We start from the raw sequence: 17,409 nt of genomic DNA, 5'->3' as shown, positions 1-17,409 counted from the left end.
GAAGACGCTGCTGGGAAGGGTGCATGTTTTCCTCACAGAGCAAGAATGCTCTCTCAAATGTCTTTCATTTTACCAGTTCTCTGAGACAGCCTTTTAGAAACAGAATTTTACACTTCTTTCTGCCACCTCTTCCTGTTTGGGGGTAGTTGGCCTCAGAAACACTGGGGCACATGGGGACTTGCATACCCCACATTAGCCTTTATTCCTTGTGGCCATCTGGGAGCATTTATCACTTCCCATACAACACACCCATGTGCTTTGAGAGCAGGTAGGCCAACCAGTGACAACACTAGCCACTCACCTGGACTTTGCCTGGAAAATTGGCTATCCTCCTATTTTCTTTGTTTCTTGAGAAAATTGATTTGAGTAAGAGCCACATAGTTTTGTAAGTAGGCCTAGATTTAACATATATATGTAAAATACAGAAAGGACAAAAAAAAAAAGAGTTAAGAAAAAAAGCCGGCTTATTAGTTTGCAGGTTGTTTCCCAGCATACCTAGTAACTAGGAAAACCTTAATTGCATGATTTGTAAGACTGCTAAGCACTGGCTGCACACAGGAAGGTACAAGGGAAAGATGAAGAACCTAAAAAGCATCTACGTGTTCTAAAAAACATTAAACGTGGTCCAAAAACCACATGTGGATATTAAGCTGGGATAGGACCCAGCTGCTCCCTGTGAATGCTCAGCAATCCCTGTCTTCATTTGGTTCATTTTCACAGAAAAAAAATGGGATATTTGAGTGTTGTTTTTCATTTCTGTCGTTGTTGATGAAAACAGTCCCCACTGCAGCGGGTATTTATTCTGCCCAGAGCCCCAACCCCTGCCATCACCAGCCCAGCGTCACTCAACGAGGGCCCCACATTTCTAACCCAAATACCCCCCACCGAGCTAGGGCCAGCGCTTCGCTCCTCCCCGCCTGCCCGCCCCGCACTCCGCGCACGCGCGGTGAGCAGCCCACTCAAGGACTACAACTCCCAGAGGCGCCTGCGAGAAGCTCCTGTCGACCGTGTCGCGAGCGCTGATTGGTTGAGGCGGTCGACGCTGCATGGAAGGTAGTCTGCGATTGGAGGAAGGGGTGGCGGGCGGCATGTTGTCTCGCTGTTTAAGTTGCGGAGGGGCAGCTGCGGCGGTTATTTTGCCGTTGGAGGTGGTTCACAGCGGCCTTGGGGCTTTAGTCCCTTGCTCCCGATGAGTCCGGCTCTAGCCGCAGAGATATGAGCTCAGTGGACCACGCCGCGGGGACCTCCCCTCGCTCCGGAAGGTAGTGTGGGGCTGCCCGACGGGCACACCGCCCCCAAACTCCTCAGCACTGGCCTTGCTGCTCTCCCCGTTCTGTCCGGTAGCCCCGCTTAACGTAAAGCACCGTTAGCCGCTTTTGTACCTGTTCTGCTTCCTCCTTCTTATGCATTTACACTTCCGTCGCTTTCCAGTTTTATTCCGATCTACAACTACCTGGAAGGAGGTTATAGTAAGGTGCGGGTCGGTTCCTTCTCTCAATCAAGAACTAATAGGATGAGAGGAAACGGCCTTAGGCTGCACCGGAGAGATTTAGATTGTTTTTTAGGAAATGTTTATTCACGGCGAGTGTTGTTAAGCATTGGAACAGGCTGCCCAGGGAAGTGGTGGAATCGCTGTACCTGGAAGCATTCAAAAACGAGGCCCTCAGTGACATGGTGTAGTGGTGGCCTTGGCAGTCCTGGGTAACGGTTGGATTTGAGGATCTTAAAGGCTTTTTCCAGCCCAGCTGATTCTGTGATTTTACTGTTTTTCAGTTCAGTAATAAAGTATTTACTTAGTGACAATGTTGCCTGTTTTATTGCTGTTATTTACTTTTCAAAGTTTGTTGTTTAAGGCACTTCTGGGCAGAGCTGGTGAGGACATTCATACAGGAAATAATTGTGTTATTGCATATTGAATACTTTCCTACAGTGCCAGGAGTTAAGGAGCTTTGCACATTTTTATGGATGTTGCATGCTGGGTGTTATCATCTAAGCAGCTTTGGTGAGCTGGGACATAAAGGTCACTGATATACAGTGTCACCTACCAGATCATGTTATGATCAAAGCTGTGGCACTGGCTCCAGAATCAGGTTCTGGACTGTTTTTGTTAAGCAGATATTTAGGAAAGAGGCTTCTTCACTTTAGTTCTGTGCACTTACAATATCATTGAATAGAAGGTGGGTTGTTGTGTTTTTTTAGATAAACATAAATCATGAACAATTTCCAAAAGAATTTTGAACTCTGCAACTCTATTCACAAATTTGGTGCCTGTTTGAGCAGATTAAGTGTTCGAACGCAGTAAACATTGCTTAAAAGAAAAATCCAATGTGTAATTACATATGCATATTCTTGATTTAGTTTATGTAACATTTGAGATCTAGTACCTCAACGTAAGATTTACGAACTTGGAAGCTTCTATTTCACTATCAAGGATGGACAAGCTGTGTGGGTAAGAACATCAAGCACACCAGAAAGGAAAGCATGGGGTTTCCTAGACCTACAGCTTATATTATGGTGGCTGGTGCGTCAGCTAGCCTGAATTATTGTCTTTGTTCATCAGTCTTTCTTTAGAAGGTGTTTTCTCTATGGGTATCAGATATGATTCTGTCACAGATTATGTCTTCCTGTTTTTCTTACAGTGGCTGCTGTTTCTAATTGCATAGCAGTGGACTTTTGGTCCCCTTTGTTTTCTCCTTTCCCTTTCTCCTTTTCAGCTTCACTCTACCGAAATAATCTGTAAGACTTTTTCTTCTATAATATTTTTCTTTCACCCTTTTCTGTTAGCTGGCCCCATCTCCACAATACAGTAAGCCTGCAAGCTGCTCTATATCAAGGCTTTTGGTTCTTCTAGATGCTGTGATCTTCTGTTAATACATGGAGCACAGGCAAGCTAATCAGTTTTTTAAATGGAACCTGAGTTGAAATTGAAAATCTGGTTTTAACTACTTTAGGAAAGGTTTTTTTGTTATATTATTGTCTGAAGCTTACATGTCATTAGAAACTTTCTGTCCAGGCTGGCAACCCCCCGTGTCTCATCCAGGCATGCTAGTTCTCAGTCTCCAAGTCAGGAGGACTTTACTCCTCTCCCTTCAATCAATGAGCGTTTGGCCTTTCTCTGTCCCTCCTGGGAGCTGCTGGAATACTACCGCAAGACGATCGCTGACTTTGATAGGGAGCATGAGGATTTGGTTAAAAGGCTGGAGAGATACAAAGAAACGTATGATGAGCAGGTGAGGAAAAGGGGTTTTGAACAATGATAGGCTGCATGTGCTTAAACAACCTTAATATATTTCTTCAGTTGGAAATTCAGTACAGCTGGTCTTAAGGTTTACCAGTGCTGTGATAGAACTGAGCTAAGAGGAAACAAGTATATTTCAGGTTTTGATTGTGAAATTTAGCTGTTTGTTGTCCATGAAAGCAAACAGAAACAAGCCCATAGGATATTCCTCTATTCTTACATTGCTATATTCACAGTGGGTTGTTTATTTCTATGTGTGTTTTGTTGGTTTTTTTTGTTTTGGTTTGGTTTCATATATATTTTTTTTTATTTTTTTTTAGTTGAAGCCTGAGTTAAGGTATTCAGTTCCCATGTTGTCAAACTTTCCCCTTGTTTTTCATAGTGAAGAATGAGTGCTCTTTTGTACAAATTTAATGTACATTGAGATATAGTTTGTTTCCCACACTAGAATTCGTAAGCTTGTCTACAGGCTGTTAAGCAGTATGCTTCACAGCAAATAAATGCAAATTTAAAAGAAACTCCAAAACCTACAAGTGTCTGCCTTTAGGAGGAAGAAGTCCTTACAGAATATCTGTAAGATACTCAGTGCTCTGATGTGCTTTACAGCCTCCACCTGTCTGGGACTGTGTTTAGGAGTCATCTTTGTAGTAGCAAATGGCCCTTTGGAAATAGAGATCATTTCTGCAGTGCCTCCTCAACTACTGGCCATGCTTGAAGCAGCCCGAAAGCCCTCAGGAAATACATGGCATACAAGTTACTTTAATTCAACATCTGGGAAAAAGTGACAGGTTTTCTGAAAGGTTTTGACAAGAGTTAGAAAATCATTAATGAAACCTAGTGAGTAGCCAGATTTTTCACTACTAAGCCCTACAGATATTTTACTGTTTATTCTTCAGTAATTTCTTTTAAGAGTAAGTGCTGTTACAAAGGCTTTATTAGTTTTTTGTTGATGTCAGACTCCCCATACTTGTGCCACTCTGGCCACCACTGCAGAAATCCAACAAGTAGAAACTGGAGACTCTAACTTAGGTCTTGTTTGACAGTTTTGTAGTGACAGTGATTCTCAGGGCTCTGAACTTCCTGTTGAAGCATTTGAAAACCTTTTTCCCAATACTACCCTCATCTGGTCAAATTTTGACAGAGAATAAAACAATTCACTTGAACTGGCAGTTGTACCATACCAGTTACAGGCTCAGGGCACAAGCAGTTTAAGTTTGTGTTACCCAATGCTCTGTATCATTTCAAGTACCTCATTCTCTCTACTCAGCACAAATTGCAGTGGGAAGTACGTCAGAGGGAAGAGGAGATTGCAGAGTTGCAAAAGGCTTTGAGTGATATGCAAGTCTACCTCTTCCAGGAAAGGGAACATGTCCTTCGGCTTTACTCAGAGAATGACCGGCTGAAAATCAGGTGTGTTGTCTCAGATGGTGGACTGGGTCATTGGCAGTAGCAATTGCATACATGATGGTTTAGTTCTTACCCAGATCTGAAAGAGTGTTCAGAGAAGCAATTATGCCACATTTCCCCAGGAGGGATCCTATGAAATTTTAACAATCTTGGGGGTGGAATGTGGTCTGTTGGGCTGCTAAATATGTTTCCACTTACTAGTCTTCCTATTCCGGTAGCAGAAGGAAGAGCAGAAACTGACCATAGATTCAGATTTGAATTGTGACTTGCTGGTTTGAATGTGGAGGTTCTGATTTAATCAGACAGTGGTGGGTTGACCCTGGCTGGATGCCAGGTACCCACCAAAGCCAAAAGCCACTCTATCACTCCCTTCCTCAGCTGGGAAGACAAAGGGGTGAGAAAATACAATTAAAGGCTTGTGGGTTGAGACAAGGTCAGGGAGATCACTTGTTGATTACTGTCATGGGCAAAACAGGCTCAGCTTGGGAAAATTAATTTATTACCCATCAAATCAGGGTAGAGTATTGAGAAACAAAACCAAATCTCAAAAGGCCTTCCCCCCTACCCTTCCCTTCTTTCTGGTTGTCGGGACCTCCATGGGCTGCAGGGGGACAGCCTGCCTCACCATGGTCTTCACCACAGGCTGCAGGGGAATCTCCACTCCAGCACCTGGAGCACTTCTGCCCCTCCCTCACTGACCTTGATGTCTGCCGGGCTGTTGCCCTCACATATTCTCACTTTTCTCTTCAGCTGAAGTTGCAGTTTCCTTCCCCCTGCCTCCCATTCTTAAATATGCACTACCACTGTTGCTGATGATCTCAGTCTTGGCCATGGTGGGTCTGTTTTGGAGCTGGTTGGCATTGGCTTTATCAGACATAGGGGAAGCTTTTATCAGTTTCTCACAGAAACCTGCTACCAAAACCTTGCCGTGCAAACCCAACACACAGACCTTGCGACTGCCTGGGAAAATGTCCTTTCTTGGTCCTAAATCCGCCTAAGCTCAAATAGAAAATACAGACCAAAGCAAATAGTTTCCCCTCACTCTATGAGGTCATGTTGACAGCTGCTCTTTTTAAATGCCATTTAGTTGGTGAACTGGAAAATAATCTGCTGTGCCGGACTAGCTGCCAGTGGCAGAGGGCTTCCCAGTCTTCTTCAGAACATTTGTGGGCAATAATACCAAGTTTTCTGTTAAAGTTTTAAGAACTTAAGTCAAAATATGTGTTGGAGTACTCTGGCACTTTGCAAGGGTTTGACGAAAAGCCTGATACTGCCCTTAATGTAGTTTGCTTTAAAAACAATGGACACTTACAATCTCTTGAATTCAGTAACTGAGAGGATTTTAGATAGTTCATAATTCTGGAATGCAAATTCTTTCCTGCTGTATGTTATTGCTATTTTAGCCTATGTAGAATTGTGCTATTTGAAAGGAGGAATGGTCCCCAGTGCCAATGGAATTGCTGGTCTTATCGTATCAGCAACATCAGTAATATCTTTGGGAGTTGGTTTTGGTTTTGTATTTTTGTTTTTTTTTAACCAATATTCTCAAATTGCAACAGTTTGGAAAACTTGTAAGCATGAACAAGTAAACTGAAGAGCAGCATGTCACAATGTCTTGATGTACTTAAAAATAATAATGTGCTGACCACTTTCTTTGCATTCCAGGGAACTGGAGGATAGAAAAAAAATTCAGTATCTCTTGGCTTTAGTGGGAACAGACAAAGGAGAAGTAACATATTTTCACAAAGAACCTCCTCATAAGGCAAGTTCAACTTTTCTGTAGAACTCTGCTTCTGATTGTGACATGAAGATGTATACCCCAGGGGCTGACCACAGACCAGATCTGTTCTGCAAGTTGAAAGTTGATAAATGAGCTCAAAGCAGGGAGAGATCTGTAGTTCTGTAACAACATCAAGTTTTATTATAGCTACTGACAAATAGTTATACTGGTTTATTACAGCTACTGACAGGAACAAGCGCACTGGAAGTAGGTCTTCTTAGCACTAGAGTCCCTTTCTACCTTCAAAACATACTTCCAAATCAGCCTCCTAAATGTCAGATAGGAGTCTGAAGCCATCTGGCAAATGGTTGTTGAGAAGTTGAAAAGAACATCACAAAGAGAAAAAGGAAGTACAGGAAAAGACCAAGTGCAGTGTTTGAAGATCAGCTGTCTCAGAGGACCTATCTCTTAGGGCCTCAGTGAAGAATAAGAGTGTTGAGGTTGCTGCAGCAGTTTCCTGGCAGAAGACTGCAGAAAAGCCATCCCCTCTAGGCAAGGCTGTATCGTCTATTTCAAAAATAGATTAAATTCAAAAATTGATTAAATGGCAGTGCAGTGGAACCTACTAAATCATGAATCACAAATGATTTGGACATACAGAGACTACGATGGAATGTAGGATTCATCTTGGAGTATTTTGTGCAGAAAAAGACAGAAATATATTGCATTGATTATAGTTGTTCTGTACTACTCAAGCAGCTCAGAAGTCTTGCAGGAGCATAAAAATTCCCTGATACATAGCAGCTCTAAAATTAGGCCTGTTATATAGCATTTACCTCAAGATAAGCGTTGGGGTTCGACCCTGTTCCCTCATATTGTCCTGTTTTTAAGTGGGTTTTAGTACAACAGTTCAGTTGTTTCAGTAGTTTTATTGGTTATCTTTTATCCCAGGCTTGTTCTTTGGTAGCTTGAGTGAATGTGGTGATAAATCAAGCTTCATGTTTCTCTGTCTTGGTGTGGCAAGGAGGAGTATGAAGGCAGAAATAACAATCCTGATCTTCACCTTCCTCTTCTTTCTCTCTTCAAAATGCTTCTTTTCCTGCTGAGGGTGCTGATTTTCATCCTAATGAAGCCATCAAAGGCAGGGTTACTTTCCAGTTGTTTTGGTTGGGTGGGGAAAGAAAAAGGCAGAAATGGCAAAACTCAGGCCATGATAAAGGAAACGTTCATCATGGACATTACACTTGTTCAATGTCATCTTGTGGAAGGAGTAAGCTGTTTTTCTGGATATCTCATTTTACTTTAAGTTTTGTTCTTGACTGTTGCAACTTTGGAGAAGTCAGATGTTCAACATGTATCTAATCTTGTTTCTGTAGGTTACTGTTCTGCAAAAGCCAGCTAAATCCAGAGTATCACATGAACAAAATGACACTTCTAGAACAGGTACCACACCAAGCAGATTAACAACAGCTCAGCTGTTGATGCTTGTTTCTCTGTGTGTTTTGTCCACTATGCCAGAATAGTTCTTTACTGTGAATACTTTGGTATAGCTCCATTAAGTTCCCTGAATGTATCAATGTTGACATATGTATGTGTGCAGTGCTCTTGGCTTCCCTTCAAAATCTTTTAAAATAACCTGACCTGCTTCTCATGTCTGTTATCTGCTTAGCTAAGGAATAGGCTGGTATGACCGTGGAGTGCTTGTTCTGGAACTATGCAGGTACCAATTGGATAGGCACCCTTAGCCTCAGACATTCCAAGGTGTGAATTCTGCCTGCCTTTAGTGCAGACAGCAGTGTGGGTCCATATGCCTACTTCACTGATTTTCTAAGGAGCTGCCTCTTCCAAATTAACTGAAACAAGCTAAGAAGCTCAAAACTCATTCAAAGCTTGATGCTTGTGCAGCTCTCTCACCTGTTTATTCATCATTTATTTAAGAAAATTTAAGTTTGCTTTCTGTATATGCCAAGAAAATTAGTAGCTTGCCTAAATACTGTGGTGGGATAATTTAGGATAAACGTAAGTGATCCCTGTAAGTTCTGAAACATTTGTTCCATCTAGCCCTCCTAGAAGTCCTTGTGAGCCTTTTCCTGCTCTTGTAGGCCTGCCAGAACATGTGATATTTCATGCTTGGAAAGGTACTGCAGATAGATTGGAAAACCTCTTTCTACTTCTGTTAAATTTTTACAATAGGCACCAAGAGGAACACTTCAATACCAGCAGCAAAAGGCGAGAAACCAGAAAGTCCTGAGAGGTATCGGAGAGATACTCAAACACTTCTACTTCAGGTAACAACATTTGCTAACCAATGGATGTAATTCATGGCTGTCCAGGAAACTGATAGACAAATTATGCTGTCTGCTTGGATATGATGTAGGCATACCCATTTTATCAGGCTGCACATCTTACTATGGATTCCCACTTTCTGTGAGTTTACTTTGCTGTTTCTTTGTGATGAATGTAGGCTTAGATTTGAGAACCTGGGTTTGATTCTGGAAGCTTCACATAAGCAGATGTTCCAGTAATGTCAACTGGAATGTTTTGCCCTTAAATACATAATGTATAATTGATGTTATCTCCCATAGCTTGATTGTGACTATGAATTTACATTATACCACAGATGATCTGCAGGGTTGGGTAGTTTGTGAAAGTTTGACAAAAGCTATGTGTCTGAGACAGAATTAGGCAGCCCCAATAAGATGCACTAGTGCAATGAAATGTTCTCTTTGCTAGACTTCAGTGAAAGATAAGGTGTGGATAGCATGACAGAATGGAAGACAAATATACAGAATCATGAACTGGGGAAGATACCAGAAGCTGTCTGTAAAGCCTGAGGAAGAATGACTACAAAAGCAAATTAAAGAGCAAACTTGTACAGAAGATAGATGCCTTTTGAAATTATCATTATTTTTTGTTCAAGGGCAGTGGTGACTGAGCCAGTGGCCAGTTAGCTGTCTAACGACATCTATTTTGGAGCAAAAGCATCGTACAAAATTGTTATAAAAATAAGTGATCTAAATACACTCCATTTTTTTTAAGATAGTTTCTTACACATAGGCCAGATGCGTGTTTTTTAATTACTTGTTCTCACTGTCTCCCTGCCTCTGTGCCCTAGATCAAGATCGTTGGTGTCCCTCTCCTTTGCTCATTGCCTTATTTACATATAGTAATTTCTTCTGGTAAAGTGGTTGCTTTCATTCAGATGTGGACTGCTGCCTTCCTGGAATTTGGGTATTTTCATATCGCTATTTAACTGGAAGATGGTAGCATAAGGACAGAAGTGTCTCTGCATATTCCACACGATTTGTCATGTCTGTGTGCAATTTAAATTTTTCCAATTTTTTTGATCTGTTGTTGCTGTTTACAATATGGATGTCTAGCCTATAGTGTGATTTTATTTTTATTTATTTTTCTTAAGTGTTATAGTGGTTTGAACTGCTTAACATCAAAACAAAAAAAAATTGTGAGAAATTAACATTCTCTTAGGCATTATTGGGTAGAGTCTTTGATCTGACTCTTCCAAGGTTTGAGAGACTTGCATGGACAGGAGCAGTGCTGCTGTGAGGTCTTATTTAGTAATGTCTTTGCTTATTCAGGTGGAGGCCCTGCAAGCTCAGATAGAAGAGCATACACGATTATCCAACGAACAGGTTGAGGCACTGTTAGAGGACAGGCGGATTCACATGGAGGAAGCGCAGGTCCAGCATCAGAGGGACCAGGACAAGATCAAAACTATAACAGATAAGTGAGTGCGAGAGAATGATCATGATATAGTCATGAGATGAGAACAATATTTGGGCTTTCAGTATGTTGCTTTCTGCAGCAGGCAGAAAAGCAAATTATGCAGCCATCTGTTTGGTAGTGCGTGTGTGGAAGAAGGTGAATGAAGTAATAATACATATTAAAAATCCTATCACATTGGAAGATTATCACTTCTTTCATTAGAGATAAACTCATTAGGAAAGCACCTTTTTCTTCCATGCTTCTTCCAATTTGCAATGATGACTTGGGAAATTAAGGTAGGAACTAAGTTAATTAACTCCATTGGGATCTCTTTTTACAGACTCCATAAAACTCAAAATCTCTTATACGAGAGTACTCGTGACTTTCTCCAGCTCAAATTTGATGCCCGAGCCAATGAGAAAGCATGGATGGCAGAGAAGGACAGTCTTTTGAGGAAACTTGACAAAAATACGGGTATCAGCAAGGATCCAGGAAGACAGAAGCAGAGAGATACCAAGAAGACACTTCAAGCAGATGATGGAGCTTCAAAACTCCACAGCCGAGAACTAAAAGTAATTTGTTTTTTTAGTCTAGGTAGAGATTCTTTAAGAGTTTGGTTTTGTTGGTTTTTTTTTTTTTTACTAGAAAATTGCAAGAGTCTGGGATTTTCGCTTGCAAATTGTCAAAGCTATACTGGCTTGCCATGAGTTACGTTGTTGTTGACAGTAAAGTGAAAAAATCCTTTCCTGCCTCAAAATCCACACTGCTTGCAAATTTCGGATCAAATATCTAGTTAGGATTTATGGTGGTACTTCACTGTCTGTTTCTTTTATGCCCAGAACAGATCCCTACTTCTCCAAGCCTCATGACACATGGGCTGACAGTTCTTAACCTGCTTGTGGCACAAGCCTTTCTTTTAGCTTAAATGCTCTCAGCTCACAGACTTAGAATGCAGTGCCTGTATCTTTCTTGCTGCTGTTGGAAGAGAGTAAGTCCTTTCAATTGATGTCCTCCAGCACTTTTAGAGTAGTCAGCACTTCCAGGGTAGTCAGGATTTCTCTTCCACTTCTAGTGTACGTCCAGTGAGAAGTTGGGAGACATACCACTGAATGTAAATGCTTCTGAAATGCAGTACTGGGCAAGCAGATGTGGAAAGAATTACAGCATCGGTTAAATATTAGTTTTAAGGGGGAAAGTAGAGTATTCTTTAACTGATGATGCATGGTCATGCCCAACTGATAACCTGTTGAAAAGAGTTTGGTAATGGAAGTGGTGTTAGAATATTGCCCTTAGCTAGTTATTTCATTAGGTGTAGCTCCAGTTGTTAGTTTTTGCCTGTCATATTGTCAGTCTATCACACTTGCTTTTCCAGAGCTGGGGAATTTTGTTAGCACTGGCTTTTGAGTTGATTCTTTCTGTTCCTCCTGTGTCCTAGTCACTGCAAGAACAGCTAATACAGGAGCAGCGCCTATCAAACATGTATAGAGAGCAGTGCATCACCCTGGAAGATGAGCTAGCGAGGATTCGTGAGGAAGGAAATGTTGGCAGAGAACTCTTTAAGGTAATTAATCTGTAATCATCTGTTAGCTATGTAATGATCTTGCAGCCTTTATTTTGTATACCCTATTGAGCTTTCGTCTCCATAGGAACGTTCAGAAAAGATGGTTAAGCGCCTGAAGCTGATGACTCAGCGATATGAGGCCTTGGAAAAACGTCGTAATATGGAAGCAGAAGGCTTCATGAATGACATTAAACAGCTTCGGCAGAAGCTGAAAGAGGTAGAGAAGCAGCTTTTTAAGGTAATAGTTAAGCGTATAGCATAAGCAATAGCTGTGTATTTTTGTTACAAATCTGAAGTTCTTATCTGATACCTGTAGTTCACTTGGCTGTCTCAAAATTATCAGACAGTAGTTTCAGAAGCATATAGAATCATAGAATAGTTAGGGTTGGTAAGGACCTTAAGATCATCTAGTTCCAACCCCACTGCCATGGGCAAGGACACCTCACACTAAACCATGTCACCCAAGGCTCTGTCCAACCTGGACTTGAAGACTGTCAGGGATGGAGCATTCGTAGCTTCCATGGGCAACCTGTTCCAGTGCCTCACCACCAACACAGTAAAGAATTTCCTCCTTATATTCAATCTAAATTTCCCCTGTTTAAGTTTTAACCTGTTACCCTTTGTCCTCCTACTGCAGTCCCTAATGAAGAGTCCATCCCCAGCATCCTTATAGGCCCTCTTCAGACACTGGAAGGCTGCTATGAGGTCTCCATGCAGCCTTCTCTTCTGCAGGCTGAACAGCTCCAACTTTCTCAGCCGATCTTCATACGAGAGGTGCTCCAGTCCCCTGATAATCCTTGTGGCTCTTCTCTGGACTCGCTCCAACAGTTCCATGACCTTTTTATGTTGAGGACACCAGAACTGCACACAGTACTCCAGTTGAGGTCTCGCAAGAGCAGAGTAGAGGGGCAGGATCACCTCCTTCAACCTGCTGGTCACGCTCCTCTTGATGCAGCCCAGGATACAGTTGGCTTTCTGGGCTGCAAGCTCACACTGAAGCTGGCTCATGTTCATTTTCTCATCGACCAGCAACCCCAAGTCCTTCTCCGTGGGGCTGCTCTGAATCTCTTCTCTGCCCATTCTGTAGCTGTGCCTGGGATTGCTCCGACCCAGGTGTAGGACCTTGCACTTGGCATGGTTAAACTTCATGAGGTTGGCATCAGCCCACCTCACAAGTGTGTCAAGGTCTCTCTGGATGGCATTCCTTCCCTCCAGCATATCAACCGAGCCACACAGCTTGGTGTCATCGGCAAACTTGCTGAGGGCGTACTCAATCCCACTGTCCATGTCAGCGATGAAGATGTTGAACAAGACTGGTTCCAACACTGATCCCTGAGGGACACCACTCGTTACTGGTCTCCAGGCGGACATTGAGCCCTTGACCACAACCCTTTGTGTGCAGCCATCCAGACAGTTCTTTATCCACTGAGTGATCCATCTATCAAATTGATGTCTCTCCAATTTAGAGACAAGGATGTCATGTGGGACAGTGTCGAATGCTTAGCACAAATCCAAGTAGATGACATTAACTGCTCTATCGCTGTCCATCAGTTCTGTAGCCCCATCATAGAAGGCCACCAAATTGGTCAGGCAGGATTTCCCTTTAGTGAAGCCATGCTGGCTGTCACCAAGCACCTTGTTGTTTTTCATGTGCCTTAGCATGCCTTCCAGGAGAATCTTCTCCAAGATTTTGCCAGGCACAGAGGTGAGACTGACTGGTCTGTAATTCCCTGGGTCATCCAATTTACCCTTCTTGAAAACTGGGGTTATTTTTCCCTTTTTCCAGTCATTGGGAACTTCACCTGACTGCCATGATTTTTCAAATATGATGGCCAGTGGCTTAGCAACTTCATTTGCCAGCTCCTTCAGGACCCGTGGGTGGATTTCATCATTTCCCATGGACTTGTGTACTTTCAGGTTTTTAAGATGGTCTCGAACCAGATCCTTTCCTACGGTGGGCCCAAGGTCTTCATTCTCACAGTTCCTGTGTCTGCCTTCCAAGACTTCGGTGGTGTGGTCAGAGCCTCTGCCAGTGAAGACTGAGGCAAAGAAGTCACTCAGAACCTCAGCCTTCTCCAAATCCAGGGTAGCCAGTTCTCCTGATAGCTTCCAGAGAGGGCCCACATTGTCCTTAGTCTGTCTTTTATTCTCAGTCCTGCTCAGTACGAGAGGAACTGCAGGTTCAGACCCCTGGTGTGTGTGCTTGGCTGAGGAGCCACTGGCGCGAGGCTACCATCTGCGGGCTTATGACTGAAAGCCTCTAAGAATCCTGCCTAGACTCTTGGTGTTGTGCTTTTGCATCATCGGTCACTTGAGATTGACCCAGGAAATTACAGTCTTGTTCAGAATGTGTGGGTTAAAGGCCTTTCCTGAATCTTTGTTAGCGAAGACAGGCCTTCCTCATAGGAGAATGAAAACTCCCATCTTCAAACTCAGGCAGATGGAGCTCGTCTGGCCTTGTAAGGGCTTCCATCTAAGAGAAGGGCACTTTTACAGAACCTACGACCTGTGGACTTTGCTGTCACCATCCTAGCTAGCTAGGCCCTGGCAGTTAAACCTTAGGTGTAGAGGGTGGAGCCAGTTCTGTGCACGCTGCACCTCACTTAAAAGATCCACTGCACAGGCTGGGAGGGCTTACCCTCACTTGTCTTTATGGACAGGCGAGGGTCGAAACAGTAGGTGACAAGGGAAGCTGCAGGTCCAACCTTGCATGTGGGCTGACCAGTACATGGGTAGCTTGAGATTGCTTAGGAGATGACAGTCCTGGTCGGACACTTCCTGATTGCCTAAGCAACCTTTTTTTCCAACCAGATTTGCATATCCCACATGCCCTTGGTCATGGTGCTTGTAGTAAGCATGGTTAAAGCCCTTCCCAAATCTTTGCTCACAAAGCCAAGCCATCAATCAAACCTATAGAATCCCTTCCTGTTATCTTACACATCCCTAGCCAAGTTTAATTCTAACTGGGACTTAGCTTTCCTAACCTGGTCCCTAGCTTCCCAGACAACATCCCTGTATTCTTCCCAGGCTGCCTGTCCTTGCTTCCCCTTTTTATAAGCCTCTTTTTTTTTTTTCCCCTCTTAAGTTTCCTCATCAACTCTTTATCCATCCAAGGAGGTCTCCTGGCCCTCCTGCTGCACTTCCTTCTAGCTGGGGTGCAATGCTCCTGAGCCTGTAGCAGGTGATCCTTGAATATCAACCAACAGTCTTGGGCCCCCCTGCCCTCTAGGGCTATATCCCATGGAACCTTACTAAGCAGGTTCCTTAAGAGGCTGAAGTCTGCTCTCTTGAAGTCTAGGGCAGTGAGCTTGCTGCACACTTTTCTCACTGTCCTGAGGATCTCGAATTCAACCATCTCATGGTCACTACAACCAAGGCTGCCCTGGAGCATCACGTTTCCAACCAGCCGCTCCCTGTTGATGAGCACAAGATCAAGCATGGCACCTCTCCTTGTCGGCTGCTCTATTACTTGCAGAAAGAAGTTGTCTTCCACACCATTGAGTAACCTCCTGGATTGCTTAGAAACCTCCTGGATTGCTTAATATCCTTGCAAAGAAAATAGATTGGTTTTCTTTCTGAGGGCCATAGTATTTGGGTTTGTTCCAGTACCAGCTAGATCATTGATCAAAGCATTGTAGACAGCCTGTTCCTTTGAGATCTCATTTGTAACTCTGCAAAAATTGCTGTGGAAACAATGAGTGCAAGTTGGAGCTATGTACTCTGTAGCAGCTTCTAAGAACAGCTTAGAAGGTAAGCCACAGCATTGATGTTGCTTGAAGTTTAGGATGAGATATTTATTTAAGACATGCTTGAGAGGATGGTCTAGGCGTAGCTGACTCAGGAGTCTGGCAGTGCCAGATTGACTTGCTTTCTGTACTTTTGGTGCACAGTTCAGTTTACTTAGGTTAATGCATTTGTCTTCTCTAAAGAAGAGACTTTGCTAAAGGCTTCCAGTTCTTTCTTAATTGTTTTTGTTGGGCTGTGGGCTTTTAAACTTTATTCTGTCAGGATTAAAAAGTGTATGTGAATGGGGAAAAATTGCTTATAACTTTACTGCAGATCTGTATATTTTGTAGCTGTGGATGTGCTTGTAATTGTATTAATTTCTTTACACTTTTAACCACAAGAGGGCAGAGGAACAAAATACTTGCTGGATGTCTCCAGCGTGCTTTTTAAATCCTTCTCATTACTTGAGGTCAAAATTACTACAGATAACTAAATTAACTGGCTTGAATATTAAACTCTTTGACCAAGAACTACATGATGATAACGAGACACACAGAAGGGTCGAGGGGAAAGCCGGCTTTGAGAGCAGCTTCCAAGGCTGTGCTGTTCTGCGTTGAAAGTGACTGGGCTGGCATACTATCCAGTTCCAGGGTAATAGGAAATGGCAGCCCTGGTTAGCTAGCCATCAGGAATTCTGATTATCTAGCAGCTTTTCTTCAATTCTGTATGGGCCATATGGCATGGTATTGAGACTAGGTGTTGTACTGAAACCGCTCCTGAATCATACATAGAAGGCAGCAGGTTGGCCACAGCAGTTAAACCACCTCTAGTAGTCTAGGAGTCAATGGGTAATGTGTAAACTTCTAACGAGATTTCTTCCTTATGAGTAATGTAACAACATGATGTATGAAAGCTTTGTTCTTTATTTTTGGTTCTGGAGCACCTTTATATTGGTGATACGCAATAGCATAGTGATAGTAGCTTAAGCACCCTCTCTGCTAGCTACAGAGGGTCTCCTTTAGAGTTTTCTCCCTCATATCACTATCATAATATGCTTAAATTGCGTTCTCTGCAGCTTTTGTTTTTCTTAATCTGTTTTTCTTTTCCTTTTTAGGTGACTCTGAACATGGGACCAGACCAGGATCTTGCAATTCTACACGAGGTCTGCCGAGGAAACAGACTAACTCATAAAATTCAAGGAGAACTGAAAAACTTAAAAGCAAAAATCTTTGCCTTGGAGAATGAATTACGAGTCTGCTGAAGCAGGGATATAGCTGGCATCCTTGTTTTAGGAATGGGACACTGGTAGGCTAGAATAGTCACATGTGAGAACAGCTCCTGCCTGTCTGTTTCCTGGCATCCAGTGACAGAAGGCTTGAGGATATCTGCAGTTATTGTCATAGCATTGCACATATGCCATTCTGAATGTGCCAGATTATATTTCAGCTGAGAGATGGCACCTGATAAGACTGACGTAGAAAGTACGTGATGACTGATATATATCAGGAATATGACTTCATCTTACCTTTGTATCTGGTAATGGCCAGTATATACTGGCCTTCAACTTTCTTTGGGTCATATTATAAGCCATGTATATGGTTATAATAAGATAATCATGGAAGAATCTAGTACAAGATCTGAGGTGCTTGACTGACCTTGTCTATGTGAGAAGCAGCTTTTAAAATAGTTTAAATGATTAGTGGTTTGGTGCTTAGGCACTTCAAATTTAACTGGAAATTTTCTTTGAAACAGACCACATATTGAAAGTATATATTGAAGTTACATCTGACTTTCCCCTCGAGAGCATAACTAATTTAAAATGGCTTCCCTATTGCTTGGTTCTAAGTTGATTGGAACAAACCTGACTGGTTTTAATATGGTGGGAAAAGATAACCTGTTACAGAACTCGACTGCAAGAACCAGCAACATCTACACTTACTTTGAATGTTGGGGGTGGGGGGAAAAACTGAAGTGTCATCTTCTCATCCCCTTTCTCCCAGTTTATTTTAACCCAGAGAGGAAACCCATAATACA

At 42.6% G+C, this 17,409-nt stretch overlaps 1 protein-coding gene across 1 annotated transcript; it reads left to right on the top strand.

The window, feature by feature from the left end:
* Positions 1–1,031: 1,031 nt before the first annotated feature.
* CCDC77 (coiled-coil domain containing 77) lies at positions 1,032–17,169 on the top strand. Its single transcript, XM_061364048.1, has 11 exons — positions 1,032–1,262; positions 3,014–3,230; positions 4,506–4,648; positions 6,311–6,407; positions 7,742–7,808; positions 8,559–8,653; positions 9,962–10,110; positions 10,429–10,660; positions 11,524–11,649; positions 11,735–11,887; positions 16,490–17,169. The coding sequence occupies exons 1-11, from the start codon at positions 1,216–1,218 to the stop codon at positions 16,634–16,636; spliced, it is 1,473 nt and encodes a 490-aa protein (XP_061220032.1). The 5' UTR covers positions 1,032–1,215; the 3' UTR covers positions 16,637–17,169.
* The last annotated feature ends 240 nt before the right edge of the window (positions 17,170–17,409 follow it).

This window comes from Neopsephotus bourkii, unplaced genomic scaffold (assembly GCF_033783945.1).
Source record: "Neopsephotus bourkii isolate Nb327-2 ecotype Australia unplaced genomic scaffold, CSIRO-AGI_Nbou_v1 NB_1183, whole genome shotgun sequence".
Taxonomy (NCBI): domain Eukaryota; kingdom Metazoa; phylum Chordata; class Aves; order Psittaciformes; family Psittacidae; genus Neopsephotus; species Neopsephotus bourkii.
Note: the sequence above shows the minus strand (reverse complement) of the source record. Positions and strands in the feature narration are given on the sequence as shown.

Bases quoted from the DNA above. Each gene is read 5' to 3' on its own strand.
- CCDC77 (XM_061364048.1), top strand. From the start codon at position 1,216: ATGAGCTCAGTGGACCACGCCGCGGGGACCTCCCCTCGCTCCGGAAG. The intron at 1,263-3,013 runs GTAGTGTGGGGC...CTTTCTGTCCAG, and splicing joins ACCTCCCCTCGCTCCGGAAG to GCTGGCAACCCCCCGTGTCT. The intron at 10,661-11,523 runs GTAATTTGTTTT...CCTGTGTCCTAG, and splicing joins TCCACAGCCGAGAACTAAAA to TCACTGCAAGAACAGCTAAT.